At 33.7% G+C, this 16990-nt stretch overlaps 1 protein-coding gene across 1 annotated transcript; it reads right to left on the bottom strand.

The window, feature by feature from the left end:
- Positions 1-5794, bottom strand: LOC111405672 (transmembrane protein 120 homolog). The gene is made up of 10 exons (XM_023034666.1): positions 5490-5794; positions 5331-5409; positions 5151-5245; positions 4248-4352; positions 4061-4140; positions 2054-2144; positions 1801-1908; positions 1269-1355; positions 611-679; positions 1-456 (listed from the first exon to the last, which is right to left on the bottom strand). Exons 1-10 carry the CDS (start codon positions 5679-5681, stop codon positions 322-324), a joined length of 1041 nt encoding a protein of 346 aa, XP_022890434.1. The 5' UTR covers positions 5682-5794; the 3' UTR covers positions 1-321.
- Between the last annotated feature and the right edge of the window lie 11196 nt (positions 5795-16990).

Here is a 16990-nt window from a genome sequence, read left to right on the forward strand (position 1 = left end):
TTCAAAGGAACAAAACTTCTTTTCGATTGAAATCAAAATAATTCACATGACTGGATAGAGTACTGGACGTGACTAGATGAACGGGATTTAAAGTACTCACTCAAAAACAGGGTGATTAGTTTTTGCTACAACTGTTACAAACTAATAAAATTCTGATTCCTACGTTGTAAGGTCACCGTTGGAAAAACCATCAATTAAATATGCATAAAAGGTTAAAACGCCAATGTAATAAATTCTGCTTAAAGTTGTTACATCCTCATCTTGTTATCAAACCTCAATAAATAATAGTCCGCACCCCATTATGAACTTTTGCAATTAAGATCACTGATTTAATTCTTGCCTGCTTCGACCTCTCTTAATTTTTGCTTTAACACGAGACTTCATCGCTAGAGTCTGCACCGTGTTAGCAAAATTTCCAACAGCCATGATAATCAGAAGAATCCCACAGGTGATCACCTGAAATTGGTGCATTATATACAAAGTATATCGAACAAACTGATTGAACAAAAACGAAATAAAACCAAAAGTTGCAGTCGACTTGCAAAGTGCAAATATACAAAATCACACAAAAAATATTCACAAGATTGTGCATTTAAATGATTATATCTACCTGCCACTCAGAGAAGAATCCAGCAAGTGTAGTTTTAAGCAATAAGACTCCAACATATGCTTCAAAACCCTGGAAACAAAGAGCAAGTTGCTTACTGTAACTAGTTTAAAGGAGTGCATTGAATATAGAGATGAAACATTTGTATTTGTGTAGCATGGACATTTTAACTAGGGTAGCGTGTCTATGTCCGACACATGTCGGACACGTGTCGATACCAACGCTCGTCGGATATTCTACAATAATCATTTTTATTTCTTAATATAACTTTTGAAATTTTTTTAATTCAAAAGTTATTAGTAAATAACAAATAAGTACTCGTATTTAAAATACTTCAACAAGAAAAATCAATAATAAGTGTAAAACTAAATCTATCTTATATAAATAAAGAATTTCATCAACTTGTCGGCGGAGTGTCGTGTCAGTACTTTTTTGAAAAATCACGTGTTGACGTATCCGACTTATATCGTGTCAAATACATCTATCTGTGTCAGTGCATCATAGATTTGTATCCATCGAGACGATTCAGGGTCTTGAAAGACTATAGCACTCTCCAAGCTGACCTCTAGAGAGAACATAATTTCCGATGGAGGCATATATTTTAACATCTAAAGCAAATTTCAAGCTTCTGTGGAAACAAACAGTCAAGCAACTTGAATACCTGCAAGATGAAGAGGATAGGGCACAACAACAGTAACTGACCCTCCACTCCAGCAGTTTCTCCCCAGACAACATCCATTCTCCTAGCCTACAAGCAAAAGCAATACCTCAAAAATGTCTCAAATAAAATAATGTAAACAACCTTACGAGAAAGTGATGAAAGAAAAATTTCCATGTCAGCCAAAGTTTTGGGTTATATGCCAGAATCTGTTTGCAAGCAATAGATTTACCACAGCTTCAACTATTACGGTAGGATGAAAGGGCTTGGACGTATTTCAGACGCATATTAAAACTAGTTTTAGCTGAAAGATGAGCCAAAATGCTCACCACTCTCCTCATTTGAGAGCATAAACAATCATGCAAAAGTATAAACTGATCGAATGCAGTTGTTTACTTTTTTCCAAGTCTTGCTAAAACCTTATGCATGGAAAGCCGTAACTTCATCAGATTAATATAAATTTGAAACACAAGCAGTCGGGAGAGAAGAAAAGGCATACAAGAATTGTCAAAAACACATGATTTTAAGACTGCACCTTGCCTAGAGCAATACGTGTATATAGTCTTTGCCGTTGGTATCTATTCTGGAGAATCATTGCAACTCCTTGCATAATTGCCCATTTCAGAAACAGTTGTACACCTCTCTGCAATGAACAATTTGATTTCCAATTATCTAACAAAAACAGAAGAAAAGAAAAAAAGGACGAAACTAAGCATGGAAGACATAGAAACTTTAGAGCTGTCAGGTCGGTGTGCATGCTGTGCAGAAACATGACAATGCATAAACACCTGTTTCTGGGCACAATCAGATCCCCTCTCTATCTCCCACGTAAGACTTATAAGGGCCATAGCCAGAGCACAATAATGGTGTTTGATCCACCTGTAGAAGTAAAATCATGATGCTTTCGAAATATTCCATGGCTTGTGCATATGACAGGAGAGAATTTTAATGTATGTAAGAGAGAGAATTTGAAAGAAAAGATGTATGCAAGCTGGCACACCAGAGAGCATGAGAAAGTTGAACATGAAAGATCTAACAATTAGCAAGTATAAAAAAGAACCTAAGCCTCAGTTTGGAGAGAATTTATAAACTATTAATTTATAAATAGATAGAAATGACTAGTACTTGTGGGTCATTGGAAATGTGTGGTTGAACATAATGCCTGACCAATTTATATTTATAAATTTTCCAGACGGAGGCTAAATATAGCAATTAAGGAGCTTGAGAAATACTGGCTGAATAATGATGATATCAAATATTCATGTCAATTATGCACATCATATTTGACAATGTAGCTCCATAATTCTCATTGTTTTTATAGCTTTTTTTCTTCCAAGATTTTGAACGTGGCAGTGTTGTTTCAATGACAGTGCAATCTGTTCACAATGAGGGTATAAAACTTCTTCAAGAAATTTATACCTCAACCAAAACAACATGTGGTTGATTACCATATTCATACAAAGGTGAGCCTAAAAAGCAAACTGACCTTTTAAACCTCTCCAAAATGTAGCTTTTTTCTAAAATGAGATAGCTAAACAGGCAAAAAGTAACCCATCTGACCAACTCCAACACTTTTTTTGTTTTGAGAGCTACAAACTATCAGCTCAAAAGAATTCTTTCACTAACCATAGCATTACTCCAAAATTAGAAAGATCAAGAACAATTTGCCAAATAATAGGTGGTTCGAATTTCACCATCTTATTCAAAAATAAAAAATAAAAATGATATACATTTTCCCACACCTAGCATCTCAGTTATCAAAATAGCACCACTAGCATCTCCCGGTAGAAGTTGCAGTCTGACAGATAACATGTTTGGCCAAGCTTATAAGGTGCTACAGTGTATAGGAAGTAGTGCTATCCCATTTATTTCATTCTTTTATATGTTGCATTGTTCTGCTTTTAGGAGGTTAGGTTTATGTCCCCTTCCTTTTTGTTCTCGTGAGTTTGATTTTACATATGGTCGGGGCATCTAACCCCTATCAACCTTCCTTGGTGAAACCTGAAAACTCATTGAGACTATGTTGATTTGCTTTAAAAGGGTGCTACAGTCACATTGCATTCTGAGCGCAACAAGATTAAATAACAGACTTGAGTTAGACAAGATTTTACTAGTTTTTGTTAATTAGGACATTGATTTTCACTAGAGGTTCATTTCTTTTTTCTATAAAGGGAGATCCTAAGTTTTTCATTTTATTCATGACACTATCATTTATTATTGAAATTGAATTACAAATATTCTTCCTTTGTTCTCTAAATCTTCGTCTTATCTCCTTTTCTCTTGTTGTGTGAATTCTGCATCCACTCTTATGGCACTGGAAACTAACAAATTAAGCACCTATTTAAGCCCCATACTCTAAAAAATCATTTTTCCCCAAACTCAATTTCTCAACCACACATTCTCCCAATAAATAATTTTACACGTAAACCCAAAACTTTACCCTACTTTTTAACCATACATTCTCCCAAAAAAAAAAAAAATAAAAATAAAAAATCACTGTTACAAAACTCATATTCCCCATAAATGGGGCTCAAACAAAGCCTAATTGTAGTGACTTGCCCAGCCAATTTATCTTCGAGAACTATAGTTCCATCTATAACTCAACAATGGTCAAATAGATACACCCAATTACCCTAATATTTATAATACATTCCAGCCATAAGGGGACAAGAACAAAAAATTTAGACTTTCAATTCTACAATTAAAAAAAAAATGAGGATGATCAAATGTGATGCAGAAATCTAAATCCGCGCCTCCCTCCATACAAAAAAAGAGAGATCATACTATACGATTACCATGGACGTATATCACTTCCATTAACTCTCAGGATGTTCTCCCTCAATGCCAAACCTGTGTAGAGATACAGCAACCATGCCTGGAGTAAAGAAATTAAGAAGGAAAGCAAAAATTCTCAGCATACTATAAAAGGTATGATTGCCATCAAATATTATAACTGAGGAAAAAAATAGACACGCTGTATACCTGATAAAGTTGTACTGGCAATGCAGGCAGACATCCATCCCAAATCCATGACCTTAACATCAGCAACAGCAATGGGAAAAAAAGGAACAAAAAGGACGTTCTATCCTGTCAAGAGAGATATTAGACATGAGCAATAATAGTTAGCAATCGTCTTACATGCACAAATGCTTCGTCATAAGTTGAGAACATCAGACCAGTGACTGCTTTACATCTCCATCAAGACACATTTTTCTACAAGAAACTACTCAATTCAATCAAAATTATAATCATCCTTTTCTACATCCATATTATAGTAGAAATTAAAGAAGGAAAACTTTCCTAATCTGGTACACACACACACACATCCCCCAGGCAGCCACAGGTCATAATGCACTGTTCTCCTTCCTCTTCTCAGTAGAAAGGAGTAAGCATAGGTTGGAGTTTTTAACATTTAGGGACTCCATGGACCAAGATCAGCTTTTATTATATGGTAAACACGGAAGTATCTGTTCTACCTATGAAGAAAAAGGATGGCTGGTGGAGATTTTGTGTTGACTACAGGGATAAAATGGAAAATAAATTCAACTATTTCCAAGAGAAAACCAGGAATGCATCTTGAGTATCTTATACAACATCTTTTAGGAACAATTTATAACAAACTCAGTTAGATAGAAATAGAGAGTAACAATTGATTACCATTGCAATCATTATAAACAATGGTACTAAGTATTTTAGTTAGTTTATTTTTTTTTTTTTTTTTATAAGACTAAGTATTTTTGTTTGTTATTGGACAAATACTTTCCCATCACGAAATTACCTACTAATATGCATCTTCAGCAAAAACAATCACTTAAATTAACATAATAGAAACAGTTTTCAAGCAAAATATAAACTGCTAAGACATATTTTTGGTTAAAGTCGTACTCTGAATTTATTATATTCCTCCTTCACTTTCAACTGCACATCTTTTCTAGTTGCCCGAACATTAATCGGCCCCAAAAACATCCTCAAAAAGCTTCCTGCATATATAAAGAACACTCATCCATTCTCACACCCATATCAAATCCCGCAGACCAGTACTAAAGAAAATTAAAAAAAACACACCATGAGATTTGCTCGGAAGAAATGCCGCTGCATCTCCTTCACTCAAAATGTATGTCGCTTTAATCAGCTCCACATCCAACTAAAAACCAAACACAAGATCAGAAACAAAACACACACTGCACTCTGCACATGCATGTATAATGATACTCTACTATTTACTTTATCGTCGTGTTTGGAGTTCCGGAGGGACTGGATGTGGGAGTCGAGCGAGGCTACGCGCTGACGGAGCTCATCTTCGTCGCGGGCAGTGCGTGAGATTAACGCCGCCGCCGAGTCCTGCAATTCCCTGGCTTGCTCCACCAGTCTCGCAATATCGTCTCCGGCGACTCGATCATCCGGCCAATCTCCCATGGATGCAACAGTGGACGCGAAATTGATAGGAACTTTGATTAGATTTAGACGCTACAACAAGAAATTAATGACTATTTTTGCATAAGGGGTGGAGTCAAATTGGAAGAAGAGAATCTAGGCTGACTAGACGGATAAATGGTGTTGATATTTGTTCTTTACGCTTAATTTTTAAGAGAAATTTGCACAATTGGTCTCCAATCTATTGCTGGAGTAACAACTTGGTCCTTAATTTTTCGAAGAATTATATGAGTCTTGAGTGACAACATAATTTACTTAAAAAATTTAAAATCATCCACAATCAAGGAGCAAAATGAAATCTTACAAAATAAGCCAAGATCGAACAATTTTTAGTGATTTGAGATTGTAATGAACAGGTGAGAATCAACTTAGTTCTTTTAAATATTAAGAACTAACTTACTATCAAGGGAATATTTTAAAAACAAGCAGTGCAATGTTTATAAGTTATTTCTCTCTTTCTGTCTACCAATTTCATTGTAGTTACTAGTTAGGTTTGTAAGCAACTTGACAAAGAGCACGCAGGTTTGACTTAAAATTTTTATATATAAGGGATTTGTAGGTAAGTAATTGAGTATTAAAATAAAATAATATTTGAGAAAATTTCATTTGGGGTCTTGTATCATGTAAAATAGTGCAAATAGATCCTAAACCTTCTGGAAACCTGTAACCATTGGATCCATAATCTTCCATTTTCTAGCTGTATTTTCTGAACAAGGATTAAGAGCTTAAAGTGTTTTACTATTGTATTCTGTTTGCAAGATGCATTTCAGATTAATTGTCTAGGATCACTGTTTAGTAGAGTGGGCCATCTTTTCCAGAGTAGACAGGTTTGATTTTGGTTCTTTTATTAAATGGATTGATTTTGGGATCACACATCGAGAACCCATCAGTTTCGATCCTGTTCTTGGTGCTTTAAGAACTAACTGCGAATTTGATTCTCCCTAAATTCTCCGTGTTGGTATATTGCACAAATATACACCAAATATTTGAACACTAGACTCTAAAATTATCTCACAGCAAAATTTTACTTTCCATACTTTTCTTATTCTTTCTTTTACAGTAAAATTTAATGGGTAATCAACATTTAAATTTAAACAATTTTATAAATACTTTACAAAAAATCATATATTTAATGCAACCTCAATAGGAAAAAGTGTATTATTAATTCAATTTTTTGTAAGAAATCAAATATCTCATTGTTATCAAATTGTTCTATCATCAAAATCAAGATATTCTCCTTGAAGATAATCTGATTATAAATACTACATGCCTTTTTTCTTTTTTAATATATATTGTAGTATGAATTATCTTAAGAATTAATTTTTTATCCAGATTTTACGGTTCATATTGTGTTTAATAATTCATCATTTTTTATGCCCGTAAGAAATCAAATATCTCATTGTTATCAAATTGTTCTATCATCAAAATCAAGATATTCTCCTTGAAGATAATCTGATTATAAATACTACATGCCTTTTTTTTTTTTTAATATATATCGTAGTATGAATTATCTTAAGAATTAATTTTTTATCCAGATTTTACGGTTCATATTGTGTTTAATAATTCATCATTTTTTATGCCCTTATTAATTGATCTTGAGTTCGGAGTGTATTATAATTTGTTGTCTTATTTAATTAATTTATATATTATTCAGTTCGATCTGTGTCCTCTCCTAGTGTTTAGCTTGATTGTACTTCTTTCATTGTCTTGACTGATGCTTATATTCCGTCTTTTGTTCTAGAAGTGTCAAAATGGATCAGGCAGTCCGAACTCCTTAAAAAACGATTATGAACCCAGAGCCAGCTTGTATAAGAATGACTAATAGGTTGACATGCCCATAAAGGTGGACTGGGCTGGAAAATAGTTTAATATCACTTACAATTTGAAAGGATTAAGTGCCCATTTGATTCCTATTAATTGAAAAAAATAAAAAAAATAAAAAAAAGAAGAAGAAGGAATTTTGAATAATTTTTTAGGAGAATATGTGGTTAAAAAGTATGAATTTTTTTGAAGAACGTGTAGAATATTTTATTGTATGAATGTGTGATTGAAAATGATCATGTAACAAACCACAAAATAAATTAATGAGAATCAAAGAGGCCGTAATTGCAGTCGGTAGATGACTCAAACCTAAATCTTTCAGTAACAATGTAAATGGTGAATGCCCAAATGCCACACTTTTGATATTTGGCGGTGGAAATAGAAAGTGGAAAAAAGGGGAAAAAATTGACAATGATAGCTTAACAGATTCAATTTTTGTTCAGCCAACAGTATTCACCTGTCATGGTCCCATGCGGTTCACGTCGTTTGAAGACCTACTGTATTTTCTTATTGGCCAGTTTGAACCTATCCACCTATTTTGATACATCTATATAAGATTAAGAAGTAGACCTTCCATCTTTATCGAGTTTTATTACAAAAGATTCTCGGGGACAACTAGTCTAGTTACAAAATTTGTTGCATCAACAATCACTGTGTAGCATTTAACTTGTTGATTTAGAATAAGAATTTTTGTTTCTATTGTTAAACAAAAATACATGAATGAATTTTGTTCACATGATTTTGGGCTCAAAGCTCGTAAAAAAGCCTCTTATTTGGCACATCAACTTATTAGTTGGCAATATGATTATGCTAGTTCAAATCCATCTTGACACAATAATTTGCTTGAGATGGTACAATCCCCATGGATTGTCATGATCTCATAGTGAATCAAAAATTGGATTTACATTGGATTTCATCTAAATTATCCGGCCTATTCTCCTTGAGTGAAGTTTGGTTTCAAACCTTAGTTTGAATCTGAGTCAAATAACAAAAGTAATTCTCTTTTATTCCATAAGTTTTTAGTATTATTTAGGCCAACAACAATTAGAAGAGAAGAATGCACTTCAACTAGAAATGCCTTCAATGATATATCGCATTTAGTCACTCAATTATGATGTGTTTCATGCAACCATTTTTTTGGATTCTTCCACGGTTGACACCACAAGTCTTGCCGCTTGCTTTGCACTAAACATGGCCCGTTCTCCACTATGTACCACACACAGTCATGATCACATCTTTGAATTTCCATTCGACGATCAAAAACAGCATAGTTTCCTGAACCGAACTGAGTGGTGAAGGTGCAAAAAAACTTGGTATTGCCCCAAAAGTTGGGCAAAAAACTGAATTGAAAAGACTTGCCGTATGCTAGATTGTGGGTTCCAAGATCATTGTCTTTGGAAAAACAATGAATCGTAAGAGTACCTCTCTTCACGTTATCTATAATAGTCACATGCGCCTTTGCTTCTAATAGGGCGACGAAGAGTAAATTCATTGACAGCACAAGAAGTTTTATATCAAATGAACTCATCATTTTTTCTCAACCTTTTGTTGATTTGCAATGAATTTGATGAGACACAACTCTCTTGCTCTTGCAATTTATAGACGGTTATGGGTGGAGGCAGGGATGTGATGGTCTGGCGAATAGCATTTATAACAATAAATATCTTTTGTGTGCACATTTGATAATCTCTAATCAAATTCTTGATTACTTGAAGCTAATGCCTAAACAATACTTATGATTCTAATAATTTGTAATCAAATTCTAGATCACTTGAAACCATATCCTAAATAGTGCTTAGAATTCTGATAATCTGCAATCAACATGAAGATTACTTGAAGTCATAGCCTAAACAATGCTTATGATCCTGATAGTCTCTAATGAAATTCTAGATTACTTGAAGCCTTGAAGCCATGACCAAAATGGTGTTTATGATTTTGATAAATCTATAATCAACTTGTAGATTACTTGAAGCCATAGCCCATATGGCTCTTATGATTTTGATATTTTCTAATCAAATCCTAGATTACATGAAGTCATAACCTAAACAGTGCTTATAATTCTGATAGTCTGTAATCAACTTCTAGGTTACATGAAGCTATACCCTAAATAGTGCTTGGATTATGATAATCTGTAATCAAATTCTAGATCACTTGAAACCATAGCCTGAACGATGCTAATGACTATGGTAGTCTCTAATCAAATTCTTGATTACTTGAAGCCAAATCCTAAAGAGTGCTTATGATTCTAATAATTATTAATCAAATTCTAGATCACTTGAAATCATAGCCTAAACAGTGCTTAGGATTTTGATAATTTGTAATCAACTTGAAGATTATTTGAAGTCATAGCCTAAACAATTCTTATGATCCTAATAGTCTCTAATTAAATTATAGATTACTTGAAGCCATAACCTAAATGGTGTTTTTGATTTTGATTATCTGTAATCAACTTGTAGATTACTTGAGGCCATAGCCTAAACGGTACTCATGATTTTGATAATCAAATTCTAGATTACTTGAAGCCATAGCCTAAACAGTGCTTATAATTCTGATAGTCTGTAATCAACTTCTATGTTACATGAAGCCATACCCTAAATTGTGCTTGTGATTCTGATAATATGTAATCAAATTCTAGATCACTTGAAACTATAACCTAAACGATGCTAATGACTATGGTAGTCTCTAATCAAATTCTTGATCACTTGAAGTCAAAGCCTAAATAGTGCTTATGATTCTAATAATCTGTAATCAAATTCTAGATCACTTGAAACCATAGCCTAAACAGTGCTTAGGATTCTGATAATCTGTAATCAACTTGAAGATTTCTTGAAGTCATAGCCTAAACAATGCTAATGATCCTGATAGACTCTAATTTTCTACATTAATTGAAGCAATGACCTAAATGGTGTTTATGATTTTGATAATCTGTAATCAACTTGTAGATTACTTGAAGCCATAGCGCATATGGTGCTTATGATTTTGATATTTTCTAATCAAATCCTAGATTACTTGAAGCCATAGCCTAAACAGTGCTTATAATTCTGATAGTCTGTAATCAACTTCTAGGTTATATGAAGTCATACCCTAAATAGTGCTTGAATTCTAATAATATGTAATCAAATTCTAGATCACTTGAAACCATAGCCTAAACGATGCTAATGACTATGGTAGTCTCTAATCAAATTCTTGATTACTTGAAGCCAAAGCCTAAAGAGTGCTTATGATTCTAATAATCTGTAATCAAATTCTACATCACTTGAAACTATAGCCTAAACAGTGCTTAGGATTTTGATAATCTGTAATCAACTTGAAGATTATTTGAAGTCATAGCCTAAACAATTCTTATGATCCTGATAGTCTCTAATTAAATTCTAGATTACTTGAAGCCATAACCTAAATGGTGTTTATGATTTTGATCATCTGTAATCAACTTGTAGATTACTTGAGGCCATAGCCTAAACGGTGCTCATGATTTTGATATTTTCTAATCAAATTCTAGATTACTTGAAGCCATAGCCTAAACGGTGCTTATAATTCTGATAGTCTGTAATCAACTTCTATGCTACATGAAGTCATACCCTAAATAGTGCTTGTGATTCTGATAATTTGTAATCAAATTCTAGATCACTTGAAACTATAGCCTAAACGATGTTAATGACTATGGTAGTCTCTAATCAAATTCTTGATTACTTGAAGTCATAGCCTAAACAATGCTTATGATCCTGATGGTCTCTAATTAAATTCTAGATTACTTGAAGCCATAACCTAAATGGTGTTTATGATTTTGATAATCTGTAATCAACTTGTAAATTACTTGAAGCCATAACTTATATGATGCTTATGATTTTGATATTTTCTAATCAAATTCTAAATTACTTGAAGCCATATAGCCTAAATAGTGCTTATAATTCTGATAGTCTGTAATCAACTTCTAAGTTACATGAAGCCATACCCTAAAAAAGTGCTTGTGATTCTGATGATCTTTAATCAAATTCTAGATTAATTGAAACCATAGGCTAAATGATGCTAATGACTATGGTAGTCTCTAATCAAATTCTTGATTACTTGAAGCTATAGCCTAAACAATATTTATGATTCTGATAATCTTTAATTAAAATTCTAGTTTACCTGAAGCCAAAGCCTAAACAGTGCTTATGATCTTAATAATCTCTAATAAAATTCTAGATTACGACTATATTTTTGCTTCGCTCAGTTTCATCAAATAATTCGTTCAATCTTTCCTATTGGCAATTCAATGACAATTAATAAAAAGGCTACCTCGGATAAAAGTACTTACCAAAGTCATTAAGCGAATTTCAGTTTGCAACTTGCAATCAATTCACTCCTTCAATTCTACAATTGAAAATAACAAACTTTATTTTGTTTTGAAGTGGCCATTGAACTTTTCATTTTTTTATGTTTAATATTCTGCAAGACATGAGATATTCTGCATGATCTATAATATTAAAAAAACTAATAGATACCGAATGACTTAACCAACACAAAATGTATATTTTACTTACTACTTCAAAAACCAAATAAATTTGGTTGACTAACAAAAAATTTCACTGTAACCAGAGTGACTAACAATGTGTTTTTAACCCAATTTCTCCGGTCCAATTTCACGAGGACTCTTGAACATTGTCACCATCTAAAAATACAGTTACAAAATGAATAATACATACCTTTTTAGATAAATAAACAAATGAAAAATACAGTGGATCTATGAATATGAAATAAAGAGTTTGGTCTTGGATCATCAAACATCATTGTTGCAGAAACTAACGGATATAAAAATCTTTTGTCATTTTTGTTGACGGACTATTATTCAGCCAACTTTAAGAAAGAGGACATTTTGTATTCATCATTAAAGACTAAATTGTATTAGTCTTATTACTTATAGAAAGCCAAATGGTACAAGCTGTCAGGATCCTTTTCTTTCTTTTTGTTTCTCCCCCTTTAAATGGAACTATTTTCCACTATTTCTAGGAGGTTTCAGCCGGAATGCTGTTATGTCAATCAAATCAGCTATAGTACCGAGCTCGGACGTCGAGCCGTCGATCTCTTCTTCGATTGGTTGATGAGGCCGGTTGCCTTCGCGTCAATGTTCCCTTCGGGTAATGATTGCCTGCAAAGGATAGGGGAGCCAAGGCGATTGATTGGCAGGTTTTTACGGTACCGACATAATATTCAACAAGTGTACGTGATTGATTGAGTGATGTGATAAGATGTAACGAATCTGCAATCATTATGTCTCTCGAGATTATGTCGAAAATGAGATCGAGCTGAGTTTCAAAGGCCGAACTTGTATGTGCATGAGGTAGGCCCTGCGAACATTAAATGTGAGTCTTGTAAGTATTATGCCCTAGGTCCAATCAACTTTGGATATAAATACTTTTATATATATTTAATGCAATTAAATGGCAGATCTATTATTTAATTAATAGACGTAAATAAATAATAGAGTCCGTAGATTCAAATCTTCGTAATTTGTTAATCACAAGGAGTTGTGATCGTGAGATACAAATTACATCTGATTAAATCTTAAATCATCCGTGATCGTAAGTAATAACGAGATACGGATATCGTTATTACGGATAGACCATTACGTGTGGCATTTCTTACTTGTGAAGTAAGTAGCTGATCTCACAAGTTAAAGTGTGGCGACACTTAAATGAACACGTGGATGTTTTTGTTATAGAACAAAACATTGGAGACCCGTCGAGAGATTCCACATGGATAACTATCTGAGTGTCAGTGGTTAATCTCTAACGTTCGGTAGTGGAATTGGTCCTTTGACTTGAGATCGTCATAGTACCTTATATGAGGACAGTCATACTTTAGCGGTATTGGATGTTGCTCTGAAAAGGGCCGCTAATACGATATCGTTCGGGTATGTCAAGAATCGTATGAAGGTTGTGATTGATCAATAAAGGATTCGTCACTCTTAGATAGTAGGAGATTATGATCTGCGTTTCATTCAATTAAGTCAATGATCAAATCCTTGGCCAAGGTGTACTCATAAGTAGAAAATGAGTTTTCGATTTATATTGACTTAATAGTGGAGTGAAAGATATGATCGATGATCGAGATTGACACAATTCCATATCTCGTAATTGATCGGATCATATTGACGAAGGGATTATAGTTTCACGGTAAACGAACGAATTTGGTTTTGTCATACCACGTGACATTTCCCGTCACATGTATTGCCCTGACACATTGCTAGATGTCAATCAGGGACGGCGAATGTGAATTGACGATAAATTAAAAGGGTGTTTTAATTTATCAATTTTGATTAGATCGAAATAATATTTCACGTCGTTAGGCATCGTGATCGGGAACCTAATGGGTCGCACACAAAAGAGAATTGGAAGATTGCAAATTACCAATTAGTTAATTTAACAATCGTTGGATAAATTAATTAATTGGATTTGTTATTTATATTCCCGAATTAATTAATTGGATTAATTAATTCACGGACCAGGTTTAATTAATTGGATTAATTAAATATTGGACCGGACTGGGCCGAGTCCGTTTAGGTTTATATAAATACATAGTTAGGGTTTGAGGTCCATATGAGTTTTATTATTCTTGCTGGCACAAGAGAAAACCCTAGAGGCTGCAATCATATTCTCTGTGTGGATCACCGTTGGAGGCTGGACAATTGGACAGCTGTGGTGACAAATCAAGGTTGATGGAACTGAAAGAAAAGCAAAGAAGTTTGCAGATCTGGAAAGGTACAATCTTATCACAATTTCTATCTAAATACAAAGGCGATTCTTGGTGGGAATCAAAAATTATTTTAAATTCCGCTGTGCGTGTATAAGTAGATTCCCAACAATTCTGGTAGTCAACAATTCTATTTTTCAGTTGAGCATAATGTTCGATGATACCTTCTTTTTCACACATTTGAGAACACTATTCGATTCGGGATATACGTAAACCAGTTTGTTTGGAACTCAAAACTGCATCTTCTATTTAGATGCATAACAGAAGATCTAATGGACCGTGCCATGACAGTGAGCAAGTACTCTTTTGCTCCCATTTCAACTCCTACGATCACTGCTCATGTGAGCAATTTATACAATTTAACTTCATATTTTTCTAAACTATTTAGTAAACCAATATAGGTTACATTATATTTCTAGTAAGACTTGATTCGTTATTGAAACAACATAGGTTATCACCATGACGATTGTTTAGCTTCTGGCACTTTCACATTTATTGTGAATGACGAGTGATTACATTGCTTGTTTCTACTCACCAGATTGTTGGCCTGTGCTTATGGTGGCAATTGAATCCTAGAGGAAATGTGGTGTTGCTGCTAAGGATTGGTCAAAAGTCGCCAAGAAACGACAGATTGAAGTAAGAAATTCAATTCTTAAAAAATTGAAAGAAACAACTAGAGATTCAAAAGTAGCTGTTAAATTTACCTTTTTGTGAATTGAGCGACACATACAACACCACTCTTGTACTGAAAATAGCCCTCTTTTCGTATCATGCGACTTGCCTACTTTGGCACTGCAAAAGCAAGTGTTCAAGTAGAAGTTTGTTTATAAAACAATTTTTTGGGTTGTTTGACATATCTTTTGATAAAAGTTGAGAAAATGTCTCGAAATACATGTTGTGGGTGGGTCTCAAGAAATTCGTCGTTAAAATTAATTATTGATTTTGACTCTATGTTTTAGCACATGGATACAACACTAGTTATAGATAATCAAAGAAGTTAAAAGCAAAATAAAATAAAAATCATTTTGTTAGATGCTCCAAATTCATCTATAACAATATTTATAAAAACGTATTAAACACCTAAATGAACATAGTAAAAGCCAACATGAAGAAATTAGTTTTAAAAAGTATATTAATTTAAACTTTGGTATAAGGATAAGTAAAAAGTAGAAATGACCATATATGATTAGTTATCTAAACGAGTTTAAGAGATCGCGTAGCAATACTTTTGTTTTATTCCCCTAAAATATGTCCTTGTACGTTGTGCATTTGATGTGTCAAAATGTGTAAGATCACCCACATATACATAGCCTTACTCGTGTATTTCGGACTTTGTGTTAGAGTCAAAAGTAATATTCTTTTATTCCATAAGTGTTTACTATTATTTAGGCCAGCAACAATTAGAAGAAGAAGAAAAAGAAAGCACTTCAATTGGAAATTCCTTCAATGATATGTTTTTTTTTATTTACCAATTCTGATGTGTTTCCTGCAACTGTTTGCTTGGATTCTTCAATGGTTCACACTACAGGTTGTGCCAGGGGTTTAGCACTAAACATGGCCTCTTCTCCCTTATGTACCGTACACATTTAAGATCACATCTTTGAGATTCCATTAGGTGATCGTAAATAGCATAGTTTCTTGATCAAAATTGAGTGGTGAAGTCGTTGATAAACTTGGTATTGCCCTAAAAGATTGGCACGAAATTGATATAAAAACACTGCTTCTGGGCAAGATAGTGGATTCCAAGATCATTGTCTACTAAATAACAATGAATTATAAGAGTACCTCTCTCCACTTTACCGTAATAGTCACATGTGCCTGTTGGAAATATTGTTTAAAATCAATGAAGAACCTCGTAGAATGAAAGTGGGAATGAAAGTGATAATTGAGGACTACAATTTTATTTATGTGACCACACGTGAAAGTGGGAATGAAAGTGATAATTGAGGGCTACAATTTTATCTATGCTTATGCAGTCGCATTAGTGGTTGTAGGGCCTAAAGGCTTTTGGAATACCTATGTGGTTGCATTGAGCAAAATAGTAGCCGTTGGAGGTGGTTTTAATTCAAAATTTGACGGCTTTTCACTTGTCTTTGGCACCAGTTCGTGTAGCAATGTTCCATGACTACAAATAAGTGATTGATGGACATTGAAATCACATTACAAACACGTGAAAAACATTTACATTATTCCGCAAAAAAGGATTAAACCTCCTTCCTTCCATATTCATGTTTCCCTCTTGTGTTCTTCAAGTTCAGGTAGTAAAATATTTGTATTTTTATGTTTTTTCAGCAATAAGGATTGATTACTCTTGCAAACTATTTGCCAGATAACCCTTTATGCCTCGAAATCGTATCTAAGAGGGGGCAAATATCTTTTGTGGATAGCGATATAATGTCATGTTTGAACCTTTTATTTATTTTGGTTCTTCCCCTTATTTTAATCTTCTTGATATTATTTCTATTTCTGTTTCTTCTCTAATCCGTTCACATTAAAGATTTTCCAACAGTCTCAAACGATACTTTGCGATGGAGAATGGAACCACTATGGCATAAATCAAGTTGATGGATTGAGATTTTATTCGTGTGAATCGTTTGATGGTACTAATTTCATGAGATGGTTCGATTTGTAGAAAGACATGAATCCAGATTCTTGCATTTGGATTTGGTAAATTATCATTTCGTCTTCTCCAAATTCGGTAAGCCGAAATTGCGTTTCAATTTCACATATTCATGCGG

Source organism: Olea europaea, chromosome 12, assembly GCF_002742605.1.
Source record: "Olea europaea var. sylvestris chromosome 12, O_europaea_v1, whole genome shotgun sequence".
Taxonomy (NCBI): Eukaryota; Viridiplantae; Streptophyta; class Magnoliopsida; order Lamiales; family Oleaceae; genus Olea; species Olea europaea.

What these genes read in the sequence shown, in the direction of transcription:
- LOC111405672 (XM_023034666.1), bottom strand. Translation starts at nt 5,681, where the DNA reads ATGGGAGATTGGCCGGATGATCGAGTCGCCGGAGACGATATTGCGAGA. An exon ending in ACTCCAAACACGACGATAAA is followed by an intron (nt 5,410 to 5,489) that starts GTAAATAGTAGA and finishes TTTGGTTTTTAG; the next exon opens with TTGGATGTGGAGCTGATTAA. An exon ending in GATTCTTCTCTGAGTGGCAG is followed by an intron (nt 457 to 610) that starts GTAGATATAATC and finishes CACCAATTTCAG; the next exon opens with GTGATCACCTGTGGGATTCT.